The sequence below is a fragment of the Anguilla anguilla genome, chromosome 8 (assembly GCF_013347855.1).
Source record: "Anguilla anguilla isolate fAngAng1 chromosome 8, fAngAng1.pri, whole genome shotgun sequence".
Lineage (NCBI taxonomy): Eukaryota > Metazoa > Chordata > Actinopteri > Anguilliformes > Anguillidae > Anguilla > Anguilla anguilla.
This window is the reverse complement of record NC_049208.1, coordinates 30,061,088-30,079,521: the sequence shown is the minus strand read 5'-3', so window position 1 is coordinate 30,079,521 and position 18,434 is coordinate 30,061,088. Positions and strand designations below refer to the sequence as shown.

At 43.2% G+C, this 18,434-nt stretch overlaps 1 protein-coding gene across 1 annotated transcript in view; it reads left to right on the top strand.

Moving 5' to 3' along the window:
• Positions 1 to 17,803, top strand: part of LOC118233841 (E3 ubiquitin-protein ligase znrf2-like) — a 32,586-nt gene extending 14,783 nt beyond the window's left edge. The window contains exons 2-5 of the mRNA XM_035429854.1: positions 8,553 to 8,648; positions 14,385 to 14,490; positions 14,585 to 14,663; positions 14,774 to 17,803. Coding sequence (XP_035285745.1) covers positions 8,553 to 8,648; positions 14,385 to 14,490; positions 14,585 to 14,642 — 260 coding nt within the window. The 3' untranslated portion in view covers positions 14,643 to 14,663; positions 14,774 to 17,803. The remainder of the gene's footprint in view (positions 1 to 8,552; positions 8,649 to 14,384; positions 14,491 to 14,584; positions 14,664 to 14,773) is intronic.
• Positions 17,804 to 18,434: the final 631 nt, after the last annotated feature.

Here is an 18,434-nt window from a genome sequence, read left to right as displayed (position 1 = left end):
AAACATGATACATTGAATGGATATTACAGAATCAATACGAACAGCAGGAGTACACGGAACAGGCAGAATTATAGTGGACATCATGCTGGGGAACAGGGAAAACATCAATAAATGTTTGTAGTGTATGACAAAAATCCAAGTCCAGGAAACTGTATTAAAATTGTGGTTATATTCCCCAGAAGTGACAGTTGATTGTCTTTTTAATATTTCTTTCAAGTTTTTAACTCAATTATAACCATTCAATTGTAATGAACATTATTAGATTATTGTGGCCTGTTCAGCAGACAAGGACAGGATGGGCATGTATCCTTTGCTCATTAAAGTGAAAATCTCGAAGATTTCAGTTTCGTTCTCTATGGCGGTGCCAATGGCGAGAAGCGGCGATTGCAGGTGTGTTTTTGGACCTCACTTCCCATAGATCCAACCGGATCCAACCAGTGTCGCCTGTGTGACGTCAATCAGTTGGCACGCCAACTATAACACTTACTATTTGCTGAATAAAAAACGGTTGTTATAAAAGTAACGTTATGTACATACTCATTCGTTGTCTAACATTAGGCTAACTCAAGATGTCTTTACACTGCCGAGCCGGGTTAAAATGCCGTAGCAAACCTGGGGTAGAATTAGTAATGATCAATTTCTGCAAACGTTCTTTATCCACCTTTTGCCCGGTATGAACATCTTTACACTGCAAAGAAGAATTTGCGGGATTCGCTGTGGAATTATGTATCTCGTGCACAATAAGCAGTCTTTTTCGTGAATGATTGTCATGTGGTATTTTTGAAACAACTGCCTTGTAAAATGTTACCCCTGGTGTTTCTGGTTTTGCTAGCTAAACTGTTTGAGAATAAAGCTGAGCTGGGTGTTAAATTAGCAATCAGAACAAGAAGAATAAAACAAAAACAAAGGAGATTTCATCAAAAAGGGCACAAAGGCTGAAGGAACATATGAGGAAGCGTAATAAAATAATAACAATGCTAATCCATACTGCCGTATTCTTTTATTTAGTTTTCTCCTGCACGATGTCTTCAGAAATCAGACCCGGCTCTGCTACACATACCCCGGCTTTATTCCGATCATTATAATATATTGATGAACTCGATGGCAATGTAAATAACGGTAACGTTAAGGCCAGTTCAGATCAATGATTCGAAACAGGGCGAAACGGTTTTAGAATGTTGCAGAGAAAATTGCGGCGGTGTGAACTGGCTAGTAGCAGAGCCGTTGCCTGCCCTGAGGTTTTAAAAGACCGTCCTTGTCAAATCGCCAAGTGTAGTTTTAGAACGTTTACAATCAGACGTCTTGGAATTTTGCAAGTTGCACCCAGTCTCGTTGCGAATCATTGATCTGAACTGGCCTTAAGTTAGCTACGTTGCAGCAAGGTAGCATTGCATTCGAGAGACGGTTTGCGAGGCCGGTACCGGTTGGTAGCGTTAGCTAGCATTTTTTTCTAATTGTTAGCCGACATTAGATTGTGTTAATTACATTAGCTAGCTAGCTAACGCAACGTTACCTGATATGAGAGATGGATACTGTGCGCAACGTTGCCTAAACTAATGTTGTCTTTCTTGACATGGTCCGGTAGCTAGCGTTAGCTGTGCAAATAGCTATGTAATTTAGTAAAGTTACATTGTCATTAAATGTAATACGAAATCTACATCAACAAATAATATGATCTCTCATGTTACACAAAACCTTTTTAGGGTTCAATAACTCCCCCAACCCCCCCTTTCTCTGTTATTGTAACGTATGCAGACACCGGAAAAACAGTACGCCGCTCACACACAAGTGAGTTGAAGAGCGAGCCTGTTGCGTTAGTTCCGCCTACCCTCTCTGGCGGACCAACCACTGATGAGTGATGAAAAACGCGTCACTAACTGTGCGCCGCTTGTGATTTTTTCCCGGGAATGTCGCCACAGACAAGTTTTTTAATCATGAATTATGATAATAATAATAATAGTATAAATTAATATAAAAATAGGCTCAATCACCATTGTGGTACCCAATGCAGCGATAGATAGTGACTTAAAATACATTTATTTTAATGAAAATCTTAGAGATTATTACTTTAACATTCATATCCATGAGAAACATCATATGTAAACCATTCCTCGTCGCTAGCTGGGTTAGATCCGGTTAGAGTAGTAAACTTACACTATCAGACAAAACAAAAGAAAGCAATGTAAATTATGCTTTACCATTGTATAGATGAACCTGAAGATCATTCAGTGTGTAATAACACTGTAACACTGAGCTACTGTGCACTAACATTAGACTCTGTAGCAGTCTCAAACTCCAGACATTAGTCCCAAATAAAGAAAGTAATTTCACATGTCTAAGTTTAAAGCTGTTTAATTGTCTCTAGCTAACAGTAGGCCTACTTACCAATCCACCGAGTGCAGTGACAAATTCCAGGTGAAAATGAGCTCTGCAAATACTAACTGTATGGGTTATTTTAATATTGTAGTGGCAGTGGGCTCCCGAAATGAAACTCATTTCTTGTAGGTCCTTTCATTTTTGTGAAAAGAAAAAAGCATATTGCTTTTCCAGAGAAGGGGCAATGCTTAGGCATTTCCAACTTGCCTTAAATGCACAAAAGTGGCAAGAAAGTGTCCATTTACATATTACATGTAGAAAAGATTTCGCTTGTCTTAAGGTTTTTGTTACGTTACGAACACCCAGTTAACCCTACCTACTGAAAACCTGTTATTTAGCCAAGGTGGAAAGCAAGTGAATTTCGACACAGGCTTTTATACGTTTTTTTTTTTTTTTTTGTAGGAATCATTAAAAAATATTTCTTGGCCGTTTGTGAATGCAAAAAAATATTGAAACAACTCGTCAGCAAAGAATTCACAGATTTCAGTTTCCTAGACCTTCAAGGATGACATGCTAAATCTTACTACTGTGAATGTAGAGCATAATCAATCATTTAAACTTCTGGTATCATATCATGTCTCTAGTGTGACCAACAGTGATCATTAATGTAGTATAGCAATACTGACTTACATCAACACAGCTTAACATTTTTATAGTGTCTAACAATGATCAGAAAGTGCTACATTGCACTTATATTTAATTTAGGGCATAGAGTGATTGTGTACCGGGTGTGAGTTGCAGGTTCTAGGCTGCGGATGAGGGTGAAGTCTGAACAGGTGTCTTTTGGAGTCACCTCAGCAATGGTGATATTTTTCAGTGGTTTCAGGTTTCATTATATTGGACAAAATGTATGTTTGACATGTGTGGCCTGGGAGGGGGAGAACAGCCCCAGGAGAAGAAGTTGCTGAGCCTGTATCATCATGCAAAGAGCAAAATGGTGCAAATGTCAAGTTGATTTAGATACATTGCCCCTAACAGCAGCTGCAGGTTGGGATCCCTGACTGAACCTTGCCCCAGTGTGTGCTCTGACCCAAGGAGGTTGGGTATCACCCATATTGAGAGCCTATGTGCCGGCTTGTGCCCATTAGTGCTCATTCACCAGGTCTCCAGGCAAGCAAGTCCATTGTGATGTCATCTACTAATATAGACAATGTATTTAAAACTATGACAGCAGGAATAAAGAGAACAAGATAAATACAGGATGAAAAATGTGAAATACAGTATGTAAGTGTTTTACTTGCACATGCTGTTGTATTCCACAGTATGTCAGAATATATTCATGTTTGTGGTGAGGGATTAAACTAGATGGTGCCCACTTTGTTTTGTAGACATGAAAGGGAAAAAGCTATTATCTGGCTTGTCCTTTGTGTAATAACATTTCCATTGATTCACCTGCTCCCCTCTGTCTTACCACCAAATGTCACAGCTTAGCCCTGAAGGATTTTTCTTTGCTGAAGCTTACACAGACAGTATTAAATTTAAGAGTTTTTGAAACATTATGTTCTTCTTTGTGTCTTTGCTGTAGTGTATTAGTCCTGTAAGTCTTTGCTAAATCTTTGTTAAAAGTGCCAAGCATGTACAGTTGCCTGTAATCCTTCTTGTTGCTTTATGTAGAATTCCTCTTTTTGAAGCTGAAGAATGTGTGATTACATGCTTAGTACATGCTTTGGGAAAAGGCAAGTGTAACTGTCTATGACATGCCATTAGAACAGGAAGGTCATGTTCTTGAACAGTGGTTCCCAACCCTGTCCCTGGAGATCTACTGTCCTGTTGGTTTTAATTTCAACCCTAATTTGGCACACCTGATTCTACTGATTAGTAGCTCAATGAGATCTCTAGCTGTTGAGTGAGGTGTGCTTTTGTAGGGTTGGAGCAAAAACCTATAGGACGGTAGGTCTCCAGGAATAGGGTTGGGAACCACTATTTTAGCATGTGACAGTGATTTAGATGGAGCAGTAGACCGATATAAGCCATGACTTCCATCTTGCAGAGGCACCAAGTGACTTCCTTTGCAGACAATAGGAATAGCATATTCTTCATATTCTGCAATCCTTCTGTCACTGTGTCTTGACACATGGTTGGACCTCACCAGCAGCATGCTGAATGAAGTTGCTGTGCCACCAGAATGAGATTTCTCAGTTTCCTGTCCAGAAGCGCATCACTCAATAAAGCTGCCATCACCCCAGCAGGATATTCTCGCTTTAATAAAGTTTGCCTTGGCATATGGCTCAGGGGTTGTTGGGGAAGGCGGGTGGGGGATGGTGAGTGGAGACGTACTACAGTTTTAGCCAAAGGTGCGTAATGTCGCAGGGGTTTGGTACAGGAAAGTGCAGGAAACCCTGTCTGTTCAGGGATGTGCAGTTCGGAACATTCAGGTCAGGCAGTGCGTCCTGCAGCTGGCTTCATCCTATGTTCCCAGGATGCAGTGCGGTCCACCAACTGATGCCGTCATGTGTTTTTTATCTAGAACAACTCCCACTGCGTGCATAAATGTGTCGTCTGTACTGTACTGTGCATTTTCTGAATTTTCGGTTGTGTCAGGAGTAAAAGATATTTGACTTTTATTAATGAACTCACTTTTACACTGTAGTCAGAAGGCTCTATCTAATGGGAGGTTAATTCTGTATGAAATCACTTTAAAACTTACCTGTTTTGGTGTAAATGAACAGTTCGGTTAGCTTTTTTCCATGTGAAAAATTATTACCATGACTTTTCCGTTAATCAGCACAGGCCTAGCAGTGACCAACCTGGGGCCATTAGTACCTGTTGTACCAGCTGTGTCTTGTTTGCACCGTGGCTAGTTATTGTATAAAAACAACACAATAGTACATCACACAATAACTAGAACAGAAACACTTCTGTGTGCAGGTGCTGCCGGAGTCGCCCTCTTGTCTATGCATGGGTTTGCACGTGTGTGTGCGTGTGTGTGTGCTTATGAATGCACCCAGGTGTCTGGGCGTGTGCATGCGTACGTGCGTGCATGTGTGGTGCTCTTAGCTATGCTGCCCAGCTTAGCCCCTTTCATCCTCTTTAGCTGGCGGTCACAAACTGTGCAAACAGCCTGTCTTTATTTTGTCCCCTGTCCCTCTGGATTGGCTTCGGCCAATGTTTTTCAGATGGGAGCAAAGCTTGTGCTGAACCAGGAAATGATTTCAGCTGGGCACACAAGAGCAATGGAAAAACCAAACAAAGACTACAATGTCAAATCAAACAGCGAAAACCTGCATTATTCTCTTTTTTAACCTGTCTCTCTGTACAGAATTAGCTCATTGCAGGCACATATATTATATGAGCTTTTACTGTACAGACTGGGCCCAACCCTGAAGGTGCCTCACCTTTCCGATTCTTCGTTTTATTGCTTTATATTCTTTGTCATTTATTGAACACCTTCACCTGCAGCGGTTGAAGTTCCAGGCTTTTCAGATGAATTGCTTTACAGCTTTAGTGTTTGTAATTTGTTGATATACGTGTGCATGCCAACAACCCGTAATGGTGGAAGGTCCAGTCATTTGAGCTCCATTTGCGTGAGCACAGGGAAGGAAATCCAGAAGTGAGGAGAGATGGAGAATGATGGAGAACGCTGACTGAGCCCTAGATGTGGTCTGCACGCGCTCCCCTGCACTAGTCTGTCAGTGGCTCTGGCTTTGGCTCGGGGGCCCCGGCCCCGCATTACCCTGTCAGCACTCCGCTCCAAGGCCGCTAACGCTGAGCTGAGGACACGTACCCAGAAAGCAGGGGGGTTGTGGTTCCCCGCCCAAACACGTCGTCTCCCGCGCTGCTATCAGAATGTTACTGAGAGGCAGCGCGGCTGCCGAAGCGTCGCTGCAGCGCTGCGAGAACGTGACGTCCACCGGGAACTGCCCCGCTGACGGGTCCGCTCCGCAGAGCCGGCCCCGTTCAGGATTAATCGTGAATGTGGAAAAGGCCTCATCAATACGTGAGCTGCCTTCGCTGTGTGACCAAACATGCTTTCAGACAACAAAGGTGCCATTTTACCTCTCGCCAACCATTGTAGCTGAAATGCACAGTGTAAACTTCACAGAGGAATATGTCTATTTGTTAACAAAGTCCATTTGAGACCAAAGTTTGTGAGAACTACTGTGAGAATATTGATTGGGTTTAGATGTACGAAAAGGCTGAACTGTCATACTAATTACATGAGTGAAATTTACTGTAATCAACATGCATTACTATTCTGCTCTACTTACTAACAAAGATTTTCTTCAGGGTCCATTTCAGTATTGTGTCTCTCAGAGAGAAATAGGCTAATTTAACTGACAGCAGCACTGTGAAGACCTGTTCGGGGAGATAAGAAAGGTAATGAACCACTGTTTCTTGGACCATTCTGTGCTGATCTTTTTGCTGAATGGATCTTACATCTGTCAGCCAGCTACCCATTGATCCGCATTGACAGGTCTGGACCAGCAATGAACCCTGAATCAGAATAGTGTCGGTTTTCTGTTAGCGTTTGGCCCTCGTCTGGCTGATCTATGGTGCTATTAGGTTACAGTAAATATGAGGCATTGAATGCTGTGTGACAATGTGATGAATGCAGAGTGCAAGTCGTTAAGTGCTGTAATGGAGGTGTGCTGCCAGGAGGCAGGGTTGAATTTCCCTGTTCTTTATGTACAGCAGTTTAAGGGCTTTGTTCAGCAGGTTCAGGTAACCAAGAACAGGACTGCCTAAATCTGCGAGTGGTGAACCTGAAGAGTCAGAGGGCACCCGCAGTGTACAGAGCAGCTGTCGAGTACATTTAGTGTGTGTGTGTGTGTGAGTGTGAGTGAGTCTCTGTGTTTGTCTCTGTGTGTGAGAGAGTGCTCGAGTGTGGGGGGGTGTGTTTGTATCTGTGTTTCAGAGAGTGCTTCAGAGAGAGAGAGAGAGAGTGTGTGTGTGTGTGTGTGCGTGCGTTTGTGTTTGTATCTGTGTGTCATAGAGTGCTTGTGAGAGTGTGTGTGAGTTTCATGGACAAGTTTAAGGCTTAACTGGACTCCTTAGTTAAGCCAGAACATGTCCATGCAGCTCATGACATTTAAGAAAAGGTGAAAAAGTAAGAAAGGCCTGTTCTCTCTTTATTATTGATATTTGCTACATGAGTCTTTCTCACTTAAAAAGTTGAATCCATAGTTAACAGTTGCTCCTGTTACTGAGATTTACATTTCTGAATTTAGCATACACAGGTTAATTACCTAGCAATTCAGGTTAAGCACCTTTTTCAAATGTGCAACAACAGAGCGCCAGCTGGGAATCAAACTCATGATCTTTGAAGTTGTAAGAAAGTTTGTGGAAAATGGACCCACATTTGGGACCTTGCAAAATGCATGCCTGGATTTTTTTATTCTGGATACTCTGTACTGTCCTACCTATATTTGCGATTGTAAGCTTACCTCATCTTCCGCTTATTCATAAATGACCTTTCCCTTTGAATGTGTGCACAGCCCACAGGAAGGTGTGGTCTGTTGTCAGCGCTGGGACTGCATCTAACCCCTTGCCAGCTTATTAAATGGAGCATAATAAGGCCTGTCATTCCCATGGGACGCTGGGTTCACACTGAGGCCTGACTGTGCGCTGCAGCCCAGGGCCGAGTGTTGATGAGGAGTCCCAGTGCAGACCTCAGATCCAGCCAGGCTTCCGTAATTAGCAGTACCTGGAGCAGAGAAGCTCACACCCAGAGACACGGCTGCTGAGTCTGATCAAATCTGATTTGGTGAAGACAGAACTGGAATTAGATTTTATCATTCAAAGGCCATGTCGTTGCGCCTCCATGAGTTATGGGTAGCAGAGGTTTGGCTGTCTGGTGGGGAAGGGCAGCCTGTGGTGTAACCAGCCGGTAGCCTGGTGGGCTGCTGGAGAAACACTCCACCCAACAGCACCACACAGAGAGGACTGACACATCTGCCATGGTCAAATACGTCCAATTCAGATCTGTTTCACCCTTCCAAAACAGCATTTTTTAAAACTTAACTTAAGACTTTACTTAACTGTACTTTTTATTACAGTTTTTAAGTTTTTTGTAACTTAATTGCAAATTAATTATTGAATGTGTTTTCAAGGATGTGAAATTCAAACGACCTTTGTTTTACAGTAAAGGTCATATAAGAAACACATTGGTTGTTCAAGATGGCACAAGAAACCTCAAAACTGTTTTTCTGAAGTGGCCTTTTCTCTCCTCCTCACAGGTTTCAAGTGCCCTGTGTGCTCCAAGTTTGTGGCCTCGGACGAAATGGACTTGCACCTTGTCATGTGTTTAACCAAGCCGAGGGTCACGTATAACGGTAAGGATCCCGTTCTTTCACCGTTACCTACTGCAAGGAGCTTAGAAAGAGATATGGGGACTGACTCTGCTGGAAGAGTTAAGTGTTCACAGGAATTAATTGATTGTCAGAAGCAATGTAAAAACAAAACGTTCAGTCTCATTTTAAATGTCACTTCCTGTTTTCTGAAAGCCTTGTCACCTGACAGCCAGTTTTGTAAATGGTCCCTGCTACTTCTTATTTATACAGTATATTCTGTAACTGCCAGTTATTTTATTAGGCTGTGTAGTTACCTCGCAGCATTTCAACTTCTATCTTGGCCTGTCACCCGACGTCTCTGAAGTTCTGCTGTAAATGTGCTTGTTACTGTCTGTAGCATTTAGCGATACAAGTGGGCAAAATGGCAGCTTGGTATGAGTGCAATCACTGTGTTGGTCCTTGAGAATGAGTGACAGGCCCACCCCAGATTGCAGAAGAGTGAGTGACAGGTTTTTCTCAGCTTTCAGCAGAGTGATTGACAGTGTGGCCAATGCCAGTCAAAGCTACAAGTTGTGAACCCACTCCCCAAACTCTCAATTCTCTAAACAGACATATGCTCAGTTACTTCTTACCTTGAGAGTCAGGCAGTGGTTTCACTTCAGGTCACATCAGTTAATACCAGAACTGTGCATGTCAGCTTTTTTCTATTGAAACCATTACCAGTGACCAACAGAAACCAATGGAGAGCAGGAACAAACTGATGCAATGGTTGTCAATTCTCAGAGCTGCAGAAATGCAGTGGGGTATCTGGAGGCCTGGAAGCTCACCTCGAGTTGGACCATTGTGAATCCGCTCCATTCATGAAGGGCTTTGCCACAATATGGGGTTTGCCAGTTCTAACATGGCTGGCTGTTGGCAGCACACATCTATGTAGCACAAGCGATCCGAGATGCCTTTTAAGAAATGTGGAAGGAAAAAGAAAGCCCTTTGTTTGCATACAATGGAGTTTAGCTGGCTTGGGGCCTCACTGTGGAAATCAGCATGTTCAAGTGGAGGTTTTATTTCTGGAGTCTGTGCTGTTTATTTATTGGCAGGGAGAACAATGTTTTTTTTAAAACTGATAGCAGGAGGTACAGAAAGAGGCTGTGTGAGCCAAATCCACATCATGAGGTAATTGGACATGTATATGAGAAAGACAAGGTCCTCTCCCGGCACTGTACCGGCAATCTAATGAGGAACATGATGGCTTCTGATTGATGAGATTATAGAAGTTAATGGCCCTTATTCCTGGATGCTGTAATTGTGCGAGAAAGATCAGCTCCCTCTCAAAGTCTGAATCATTAGACCATAGTCATGCTCAAATGAACATGCAGTCACTGTGTTTGATTGGTTTCAATCACATCCCTGGAATATTCAATATTCTTACTGTACTGCTAGCCTTGAATGATTGGAAGAATTCAGTAATCTGAATCTCTCTGATGCATTCTGTATGCTAATAAGAGAGAATTTATAATAAACATAATTTATCAGCCATGGTTGCATTCTGCACCTAAAGGTGACTGTGTGGGATGTGACCGGTGATTTCCTGTGATACTAACACTTCTGCACACCCGACCACTGGCGTGGGCGTAGTGAGAACAGGAGTACATATATGTTGACCGTAAGACTAGTGCTGAGGGGGGCTCTGCCAATCAGCTTTCTGCACCGAAAGAAACACAGATCTACAGATCAGCTCTTTCTCTCGGCCTACAGAAACGCAGGTCTGCCACTGAGCTCTTTCTCCACCAATAGAAACACAGGACTGCCAATGAGCTCTCCCTCTGCCAATAGAAACACAGGTCTAGCAATGAATTCTCCCTCTGTGTAAAGGAACTGCTACACTGATGAGCTCTCCTTCAGTGTAAAGAAATGGAGCTTTGTGATCTGTCTGTACTTTCTCTGCACGTCTAAAGCCCATTGATGGATCTGCTCGCAGGCTTTCAGATTATGTGCTGAATGGTTTTCATGAGCACCAGCTGTTACAGAGAAGGGTGTACTTGTGAATGTAGTGCAGCTTATTGGTGGCCCACAATGCATTGCGGCTGTAAACAAAGCCAATGCCAGAGCTGAACAAGAGCATTGCTGAACAGCATGTCTGGATCAGCAAATGCTGGCTTGGTATCGCTCTGTCTCTCTTACTCTCCTTTCACTGTGTCTGCTTTTCTCTCTCCCTCCCTATGTCCTCCTCTCCCCCCCACCCTCTCTCTCACTCACACACACACACACACACACACACACACACACACACACACTCTGCCAAGACCAGAGAGAAGCTTGGCATAGAGAGATGAAGGGCATTAAGCAGACCAACAAGCTAACATGTTGCAACACATTTGGGAACAGGGCCATTTTAATTGCATATAAACTGCACATCTCCGAAACCAGAAATCTAAATCCAGCTTTTACTCTTTACTGGTCGTGTATATCTTCCTCAAACCTCCCAGCCCTCCCTCCCCACCCCCAAAACCAGGGTCAGTATGCGTTATGTCTGGAAAGAAAGCAGTTGCCACTGCTGTATATATAGGAAGGAATGTGTTATCTATACATACAGTTGTGCCCCCCTTTGTTTTATAAGATTAATGTGCTATGTGACCATCACAGCGCTAGCTTCCCTTATTCTGAAACCCCGTAGACTCTGGAACTGAACATAAGCACAAGTGAAATGTTCCTCTTTTGGGGTCCAAAACACTTGGTGCTTGTTAAACTCAGGAAGTATTTTGGCTGCACCCAAAGCAGAAATGTTGCATAGCTTTCAGGATGTTGCGCATACACAAGCGCACGTTATTACCCCACAATTGGTATCAGATGTCATTCAGAGCCCACTAATCCACTAACCGAGACGGCAGTGCAGCAAATCTAAATCAATCGCCATGACACTGAGTGACATTGAGCGGGAGCTGTACAGTAAAACTCAGTATCAGACGCAGCAGTCTATGAGCACTGGGACTGCTGACCCCAGGTCAGTCTTTCTTCTAATATCTCCACTCAGAGTTGAACTGCTGACCCCAGGTCAGTCTTTTTTTCAGGACTATGTTTCCAAAAACTGAAAGCACAACCATGAGAAATGATCTCTCTTTATTAATATTCCACTGTAGCGCTGTTGCCCCCGAGTCAGTCTTTCTGTTTCTTTTCACTGATATTTCTCACTACATTTTGAGGAACTCGCAAACAGCGTCCCAGAAATAGCCCTGCGTGGGGACCCCTGCGCCCGCAAATGCAGAAGTAGCGCTGGGTTTCTCTACGTCAGACGATACCCGAGATGAAGCTGGCTTCATCTGCCCAGCGACTGCAGCTTGGCCTTCGCTGTGCGCCGTGACTGGCGCGTCCAGCCAAAGGAAAGCAAGCCCGAGAGATGAATCGATGACCTTCAGCCGAGAAATATCCCACAATATTACTTTCGGTGTGATTAGCTTTCGGGGCTGGCCTTCCTGTTGAGCAAAAGCAATGGCAGGGACATTTATGCCGCTCGAAAACATGATGCTGCGTTATTTTTCATGTCGGTGGCTAAACACGTTGGATCAGATATCGACCGCGGAGGCCTGCGTGCTGTCCCGGCAAAATCCTAATGACGAGAGACGGCAGCTTCTCGATAAACCAGCCAGGAGATAAAATATTTCATTTGCCTCTCTCTCTCTCCGAACACGTAAATTAATCTCAGTGATGTCGTGGCAGCCACGGGAGGAAATGTGCCAGATGCTGTCTTGGCTGCTCAGTAGCGTAGGAGAATCTCATCACTTTGTGTTATTATTAAAGGTGTGGGGAATTCAGACTCAGAACGGATCAGCTGAATGTGAACCCGTGCCTGCATACAGTATTTTCCTTCTGAGAGGATCTGCATCTTTCTGACATCTCTTCCCACCAGTTAGCCCACTGTGCACTTTTAGCCTTCCATGAAGAACTGGACAGAAAATATCCACTCTGTAGGTGTTCCACTCTGTAGGTGTGACAGTTAGTGCTCAGAGGCCTCTCTCTTGCTCTCTCTCTGTCTCTCTCTCTCTCTCTCTCTCTCTCTCTCTCTCACACACATTCATTCATATACATATGCATGCTTCCTGGTAGCACATATACTCAAAAGAAACTGCATTAAATGATAAAGGTTTCAGTTCTGAGATACCACAAGGTCATGGGTTTAATTCCTATCCTTGGACCCCCCTTTTCCATGTAATTTTAATCTCAGTTCCCCAGTGCAGATCCCTTTTTCTAAGTATTACAGGGGATATAGCTTATAGCAATGAAACCAGAAAATGGCCCATTTCTGTCCTGACTTGTAGGGGAAGGGGGAAAGAGCTCTGGGCAGTACAGTACCCGGCAGCCAAGAGGCGGTACGAGTCAGTAATTTGAGTAAGGTCAGCCTGGTGGTCCAGGCAAGGGTATAAACGGAACAGAACTGGGGAGATGCCGTCATCTAGAGTACGCACAGGAATCCTGGTGACACGTGGAACTTTCCTCAGTCTGTCAGACATGCTGAGCGAACCAGATCACAGCTGCAGATAAACTCACAGCGTAAATGTAAACTGCAGGTGCCTGTTTGGAGTAAATAGAATGGAAGCCATCGGTGGCTGGGAAGAGTTAAGATTAGTAGCGATTGCCACAAAGCCCTGTGATTTCCCCAGAATAGCAAGAAGAACAAAGAAAAATACACAGTGGCTTTGAAATAATTTGACTATTGTGCGAGGCTCATTTTGTTGGCTTGAATTGCAAGCACAATTAGAAAGGCATACTGTAGTTTGAAAGATTAAATATCATTTTCAGATTTGTGTTTTTATGTATTGCTGTGCTGATGTATATGCCACCGCTATCTTAGGCAGATTCCTGTTGTTAGAGATTTTGTCTCAGTGAGACTTCCTGGTTAAACAGAGGGTAAATTTATAAAAACAGCAATACGTTACTTTGAACCAAGACCACCCCCTTGTGGCTCTTTACTGGTACTGATCCAGAAATCTCCCAGGGAAATTATGGAACGTACAGTTGCAGTAACATATGTATAGAAATACTAATTTGAGTGGTTATTGGTACTAGACAGTTGAAAGCCCTCACAAAACCAGACCTGATGTTCAGTATCATTGTTAAAACACAAGGATTCTTCTGTATTACAACTAGTTTTTTTTACTGTGTTGTTTTCTAGAAAAACTAAATTGTGGAAATCAAAGATATTCCAAGTTGGAACACAGCATAGTTTTTAAATCTTCAGTGCTTAATAAATTAAAGGGACGGGGTTACCATGCTACCAGTGACTGTTTTTGACCAATCATACTTACAGGCTCACCATATAGCTGCAATTATTGTTCTTGTGCCCTTATATGAGATGGGGACCGCTGGGCGCCTGCCCTCAGGTGTGGGAGTATGAGAGACTGCAGGGCTGCTGGTCACAGTCAACACTGGCATTTGGGATCTGATTCCGCCCTACAGGATGCATCACTTCACTGAAAACCAGTAGTATGCATCAGTAACCCATTTAAACTAGTTGAAATGCTTGTCCCTGTTAAACATATGGGTTTTAATTGGTTCTGAGCAGCAATTTGTTAACAGCATATGGCAACACCAGTAACTATGAGGTCCCATAATATCTCTGCTGTCACTAATTTATGAAGCTCAGCCCAAAAGCAGCAGTGTGGTAAATGATTTTTGTATACGGTGGATATGATTTCCCACATCTATTTGCAGTGTGTATAAACACCGGTGTGTCAGTGCACTTCACTAGCATGTGACCAGATCATGGGTTTTCTCTTCTCTCTCCAGAGGACGTTCTGGCAAAGGATTCTGGAGAGTGTGCAATATGCCTGGAGGAATTGGTACAAGGAGACACCATCGCACGCCTACCCTGCCTCTGCATATATCACAAAGGGTGAGAGTGCATGCACACACACGTTTTGTGCAATTGAAGAACCTCAGAGGATACTTTCTCAAGCGTATTTAAACATGGTTCTCTCCCTCTGAAGCTGTATAGATGAGTGGTTTGAGGTGAACAGATCGTGCCCAGAGCATCCTTCAGATTAAAAGCCCGTTTGTTTTGCACAGGTAACACCGACTGCTCACCAATGTATGCTTTATATTTGCACTTCATTTTGGAATTCTTTTAAATGTAATATTCCATGCTCACTGGCATGTTTTCTTTTTGTCCTCTGTAGGCTTCTCATTCCCTGCTCCAATGCCATTGCTCCCACTGCTGCTCTGGGTCTGTCGTCATGCTGTGACTGAACAGACCCCCACCCCAGGACACCCACATCTGCCAAAGTCTTCAGGGAATCACCTCTGCATAGTTATGCATACGTTTGCACACATTCTTTTCAGCATACTGAAGCAACCATGGCAGCCTTTTAATATCAAGTGACTTCCCCGCCTGTGCACAGGCGGCCATGATATGGCAACCCACCTCTGCTGCGGCGCTGGCGAATCAGGCGACGCAGTGCAGATCGGAGCTCCTCCCCCATTTCCGACCCCAATGTATAACTGATGCTCCTGTTGACGGGCCAGGCTCTCGCTGAGCTCTGTCACTGACTGCACTCATCCCCTTCCTCTCGTCCAGGGATTGGACTTCCTCTGCTGCCTTGTCTTTGAATGGCAGATCTGCACTTTTTCTTCTGCTTTTACTGCGGCCATGCCCCATCATGCACTGGCACTCCCAACATGCCCAGTCAGATGCCCATACCTTCAAGGAAGGGTCTGCCCTCTTGCATACTGTATCTATCAGTGCCTTCACGAGCCAATAAAGGATTTAATGTTGTGCAACCTCCAGGTCATGTGACGAGCAGCACATTCACCCTGATTGGTGGAACTGGGACATCCTACTCCCACCCACACAGGGAGGGCCATCCTGGGTTATGGCTGAGGAGCAGACCTGTGCCCCCTAGTGGTGACAGAGCGTGAAAGCTCAGCGTTCTGTCTGAGGATATCACATGGGCACGAGAAGCTGCCGTGGCACCGTCGGAGGGGTAGCAACCACGGACCTCTTCTCAGGATCCTTCACTTCAGCGGAAGTTCAGGGCTGGCTGTCCTGAGAACACGTGGCAAAGCCTTGTGCTCTCTCCTAATCCAGTCTTTGTGAAACAGAGGGACATTATTTTGGATTGTGAGAATATGGCTGGATTTTATTCCCAGGGATAAGTACAGGGAAATAATTCTGTATTTTTGTGTACTATCATTCAATTATTGATAATTATGATCAGTCTTGTTATTGTGCAAGGTGGGACATGACACTGGTTTGTCAGTCATATGGTGATGAACCATGAAAAATGAATTTTTCCTCCCAAGAACAGTTATGTTGGATAGGGTACAGCCCGGTTTGGGTACATCCAGCTGAGAATTTCAACAGCAATTAAAGAAAATGTATCCTTCAATATGTACAATTTCTTCCAAAATATTACTTAGCTGAAATTCTCCGCTGGTTGTACCCAATTTGCAGACGCTAGAAATTAGTTTTAAGGGATTGTAAGCTTTTGAATACTTGTATTGAATGCTGTACTAATCCTAGACCCGTGGCCACACCCCATAAAAGGATAGTTTCAACAAGCAATGCTGGACATGGAAAGTCAGTTACCTTAGCTAGAAAACTGAAGTCAGGTAAGGTATGTGTTCTTACAAAAGGTGAAGTAATGTTGTGTTGGTTACTTATGAGTGAAGGAAATGTCCCGCAGAATTTGAACAACCTTTGTAACAGCACACTGTCAGTTTCATCTCTTACAAGTTTCATATTGAAAGGAGGGAAAATTCTGCCAAAGTGAATTCATTTATGCCACTTTTTTGTTGACCTTTGGTAAAATTTTGGTTTGAAATGTGGTTAAACCACCATTTCATTTTCACAATAAATCAGTTAGCAAATCAGTTAGTTGATTGGTACAGGCATTCATTAATTTGTACAGAATGTATTTTCAAAAATGTAATTGCCAACTCTGTTCAGCTACAATGCAGCAAAATTTTTATCTGTGCAATGCAGTACTGGCCAAACTCGGTAATCAGTACTGGGCCTGCTAGATGGATCCAAACACTTGATGTGCTGGTCCAAAAGAAAAATTATCAAATTAAGCACCTTCAATACATTGAATATACATTTTTAAATGCACATTTGTACCAGCTAAAAGAAGTTTGTTGTTTATCCTTGCCAAGGCATTGTAAACTCCTGCATAACCACCTCCCGCATAAGATTTGGGATTATCCAATGCCCACATTTAATGTAATGTCAAATTATAATGAGAGATGGACAACCTGGCCAAGTGCCAACTTTTATGTGAGTAGTTTATGTCCATACTTTTACTCTTGGCGCAGGGCCACTGGACCTCCCTGCCATATGTGACTGATCCGCATTCACAGCACTGTGAAAACAAGAAAGGAAACTGGGACAGATTTTCTGCCATGCTTATTTTCTGCTTTCATTGAGGTCAGTTATGCAGGAGTTCCTGCATTTAGTTTTAATTTCTGCTTGTGTCGTTGCATCATCTGAGCCAGTTGGATAGCATCCGTTGTCTGTCCAAATCCACCTCGAGGGAAAGTAGATAATTTATGCTACATAGCATTAGCTTATGCACACTGTAATTTGGTTTAAATGTTGAACCTGTGATCTTCAATTGTGTTCTGGATATATAACTGACTTCAAAATGTGAACTCAATGTCATTACGCAACATATACATCTTAAGCTCTTAAGCATAGATGGTTAAAGATTTCAAGATTCAACTCTGGAAAAGTGCTTGGATGTAGTTAATTATTTACAAGGCCTTCACAAGGGTGTTTCATAAATGCTTTTTAGGACAAATCAAACTTTGCCTGACTTCATGCATTTCAGAGAACCACTATATGCCCTTTAAAGTAGTCCTTAAAAGGACAGATTTCAAGCTGTTTAAAATTAATTTCAGTCAGAAAAAGGAAAGACAATGCCAGCTCTATGATTGTTTGATGTACAGTGTCACCAACTGTATGACAGGAAAGGGCTAATGAACAATTTCACTTGGAGGTTTGTGTTTGAACTTGACTGAATAATATGAAAACTGTTTCAGTGAGCTGACAGAGGTACCAAGCTTTGACAGGCTGACTACATAACTAGATAATCATGAACTCTTAAATGGATGATTAAGGTATATGTGCTATAACATTCCATGTATGTATAAAAAAAAAAAAGAAGAAAACTATGTACAGAACTATTAAATTAAAAATCTTTTGAAATTCATGGGGACACTTTTTTTGTGCAAATGACTCAGTGTGTCATTTATGACAAAACTTAACACAAACCCAAGAGAATGTTTTCTGAATTATTATGAAAAACCAGTGGACCATTCAATAGAAACATCCATCCATTATCTATACCCGCTTATCCTGGACAGGGTCGCGGGGGGTGCTGGAGCCTATCCCAGCTTGCTTTGGGCGAGAGGCAGGAATACACCCTGGAAAGGCCGCCAATCTATCGCAGGGTATACACACCATTAACTCACACACTCATACCTATGGGCAATTTAGAGTCTCCAATCGGCCTACCTGCAAGTCTTTGGACTGTTGGAGGAAACCGGAGTACCTGGAGGAAACCCACGCGAACACGGGGAGAACATGCAAACTCCACACAGAAAGGCCCAAGCCAAGATTCAGACCCACAACCTTCTTGTGGTGAGGCGACAGTGCTAGCCACTGCACCACCATTCCACCCATCAATAGAAACATGCTGCAGCCAATATAGGTTTTTGGGCATTCAAGTAGTTTATGTAGGTTGGGGAAAGATGGAACATCAGTTGAACATACTTGCATGATTTCTGCATAATAAGAAAAATGGTTAGAGGAATAGAAAAGACGTGCCTGCCCTCTACGAT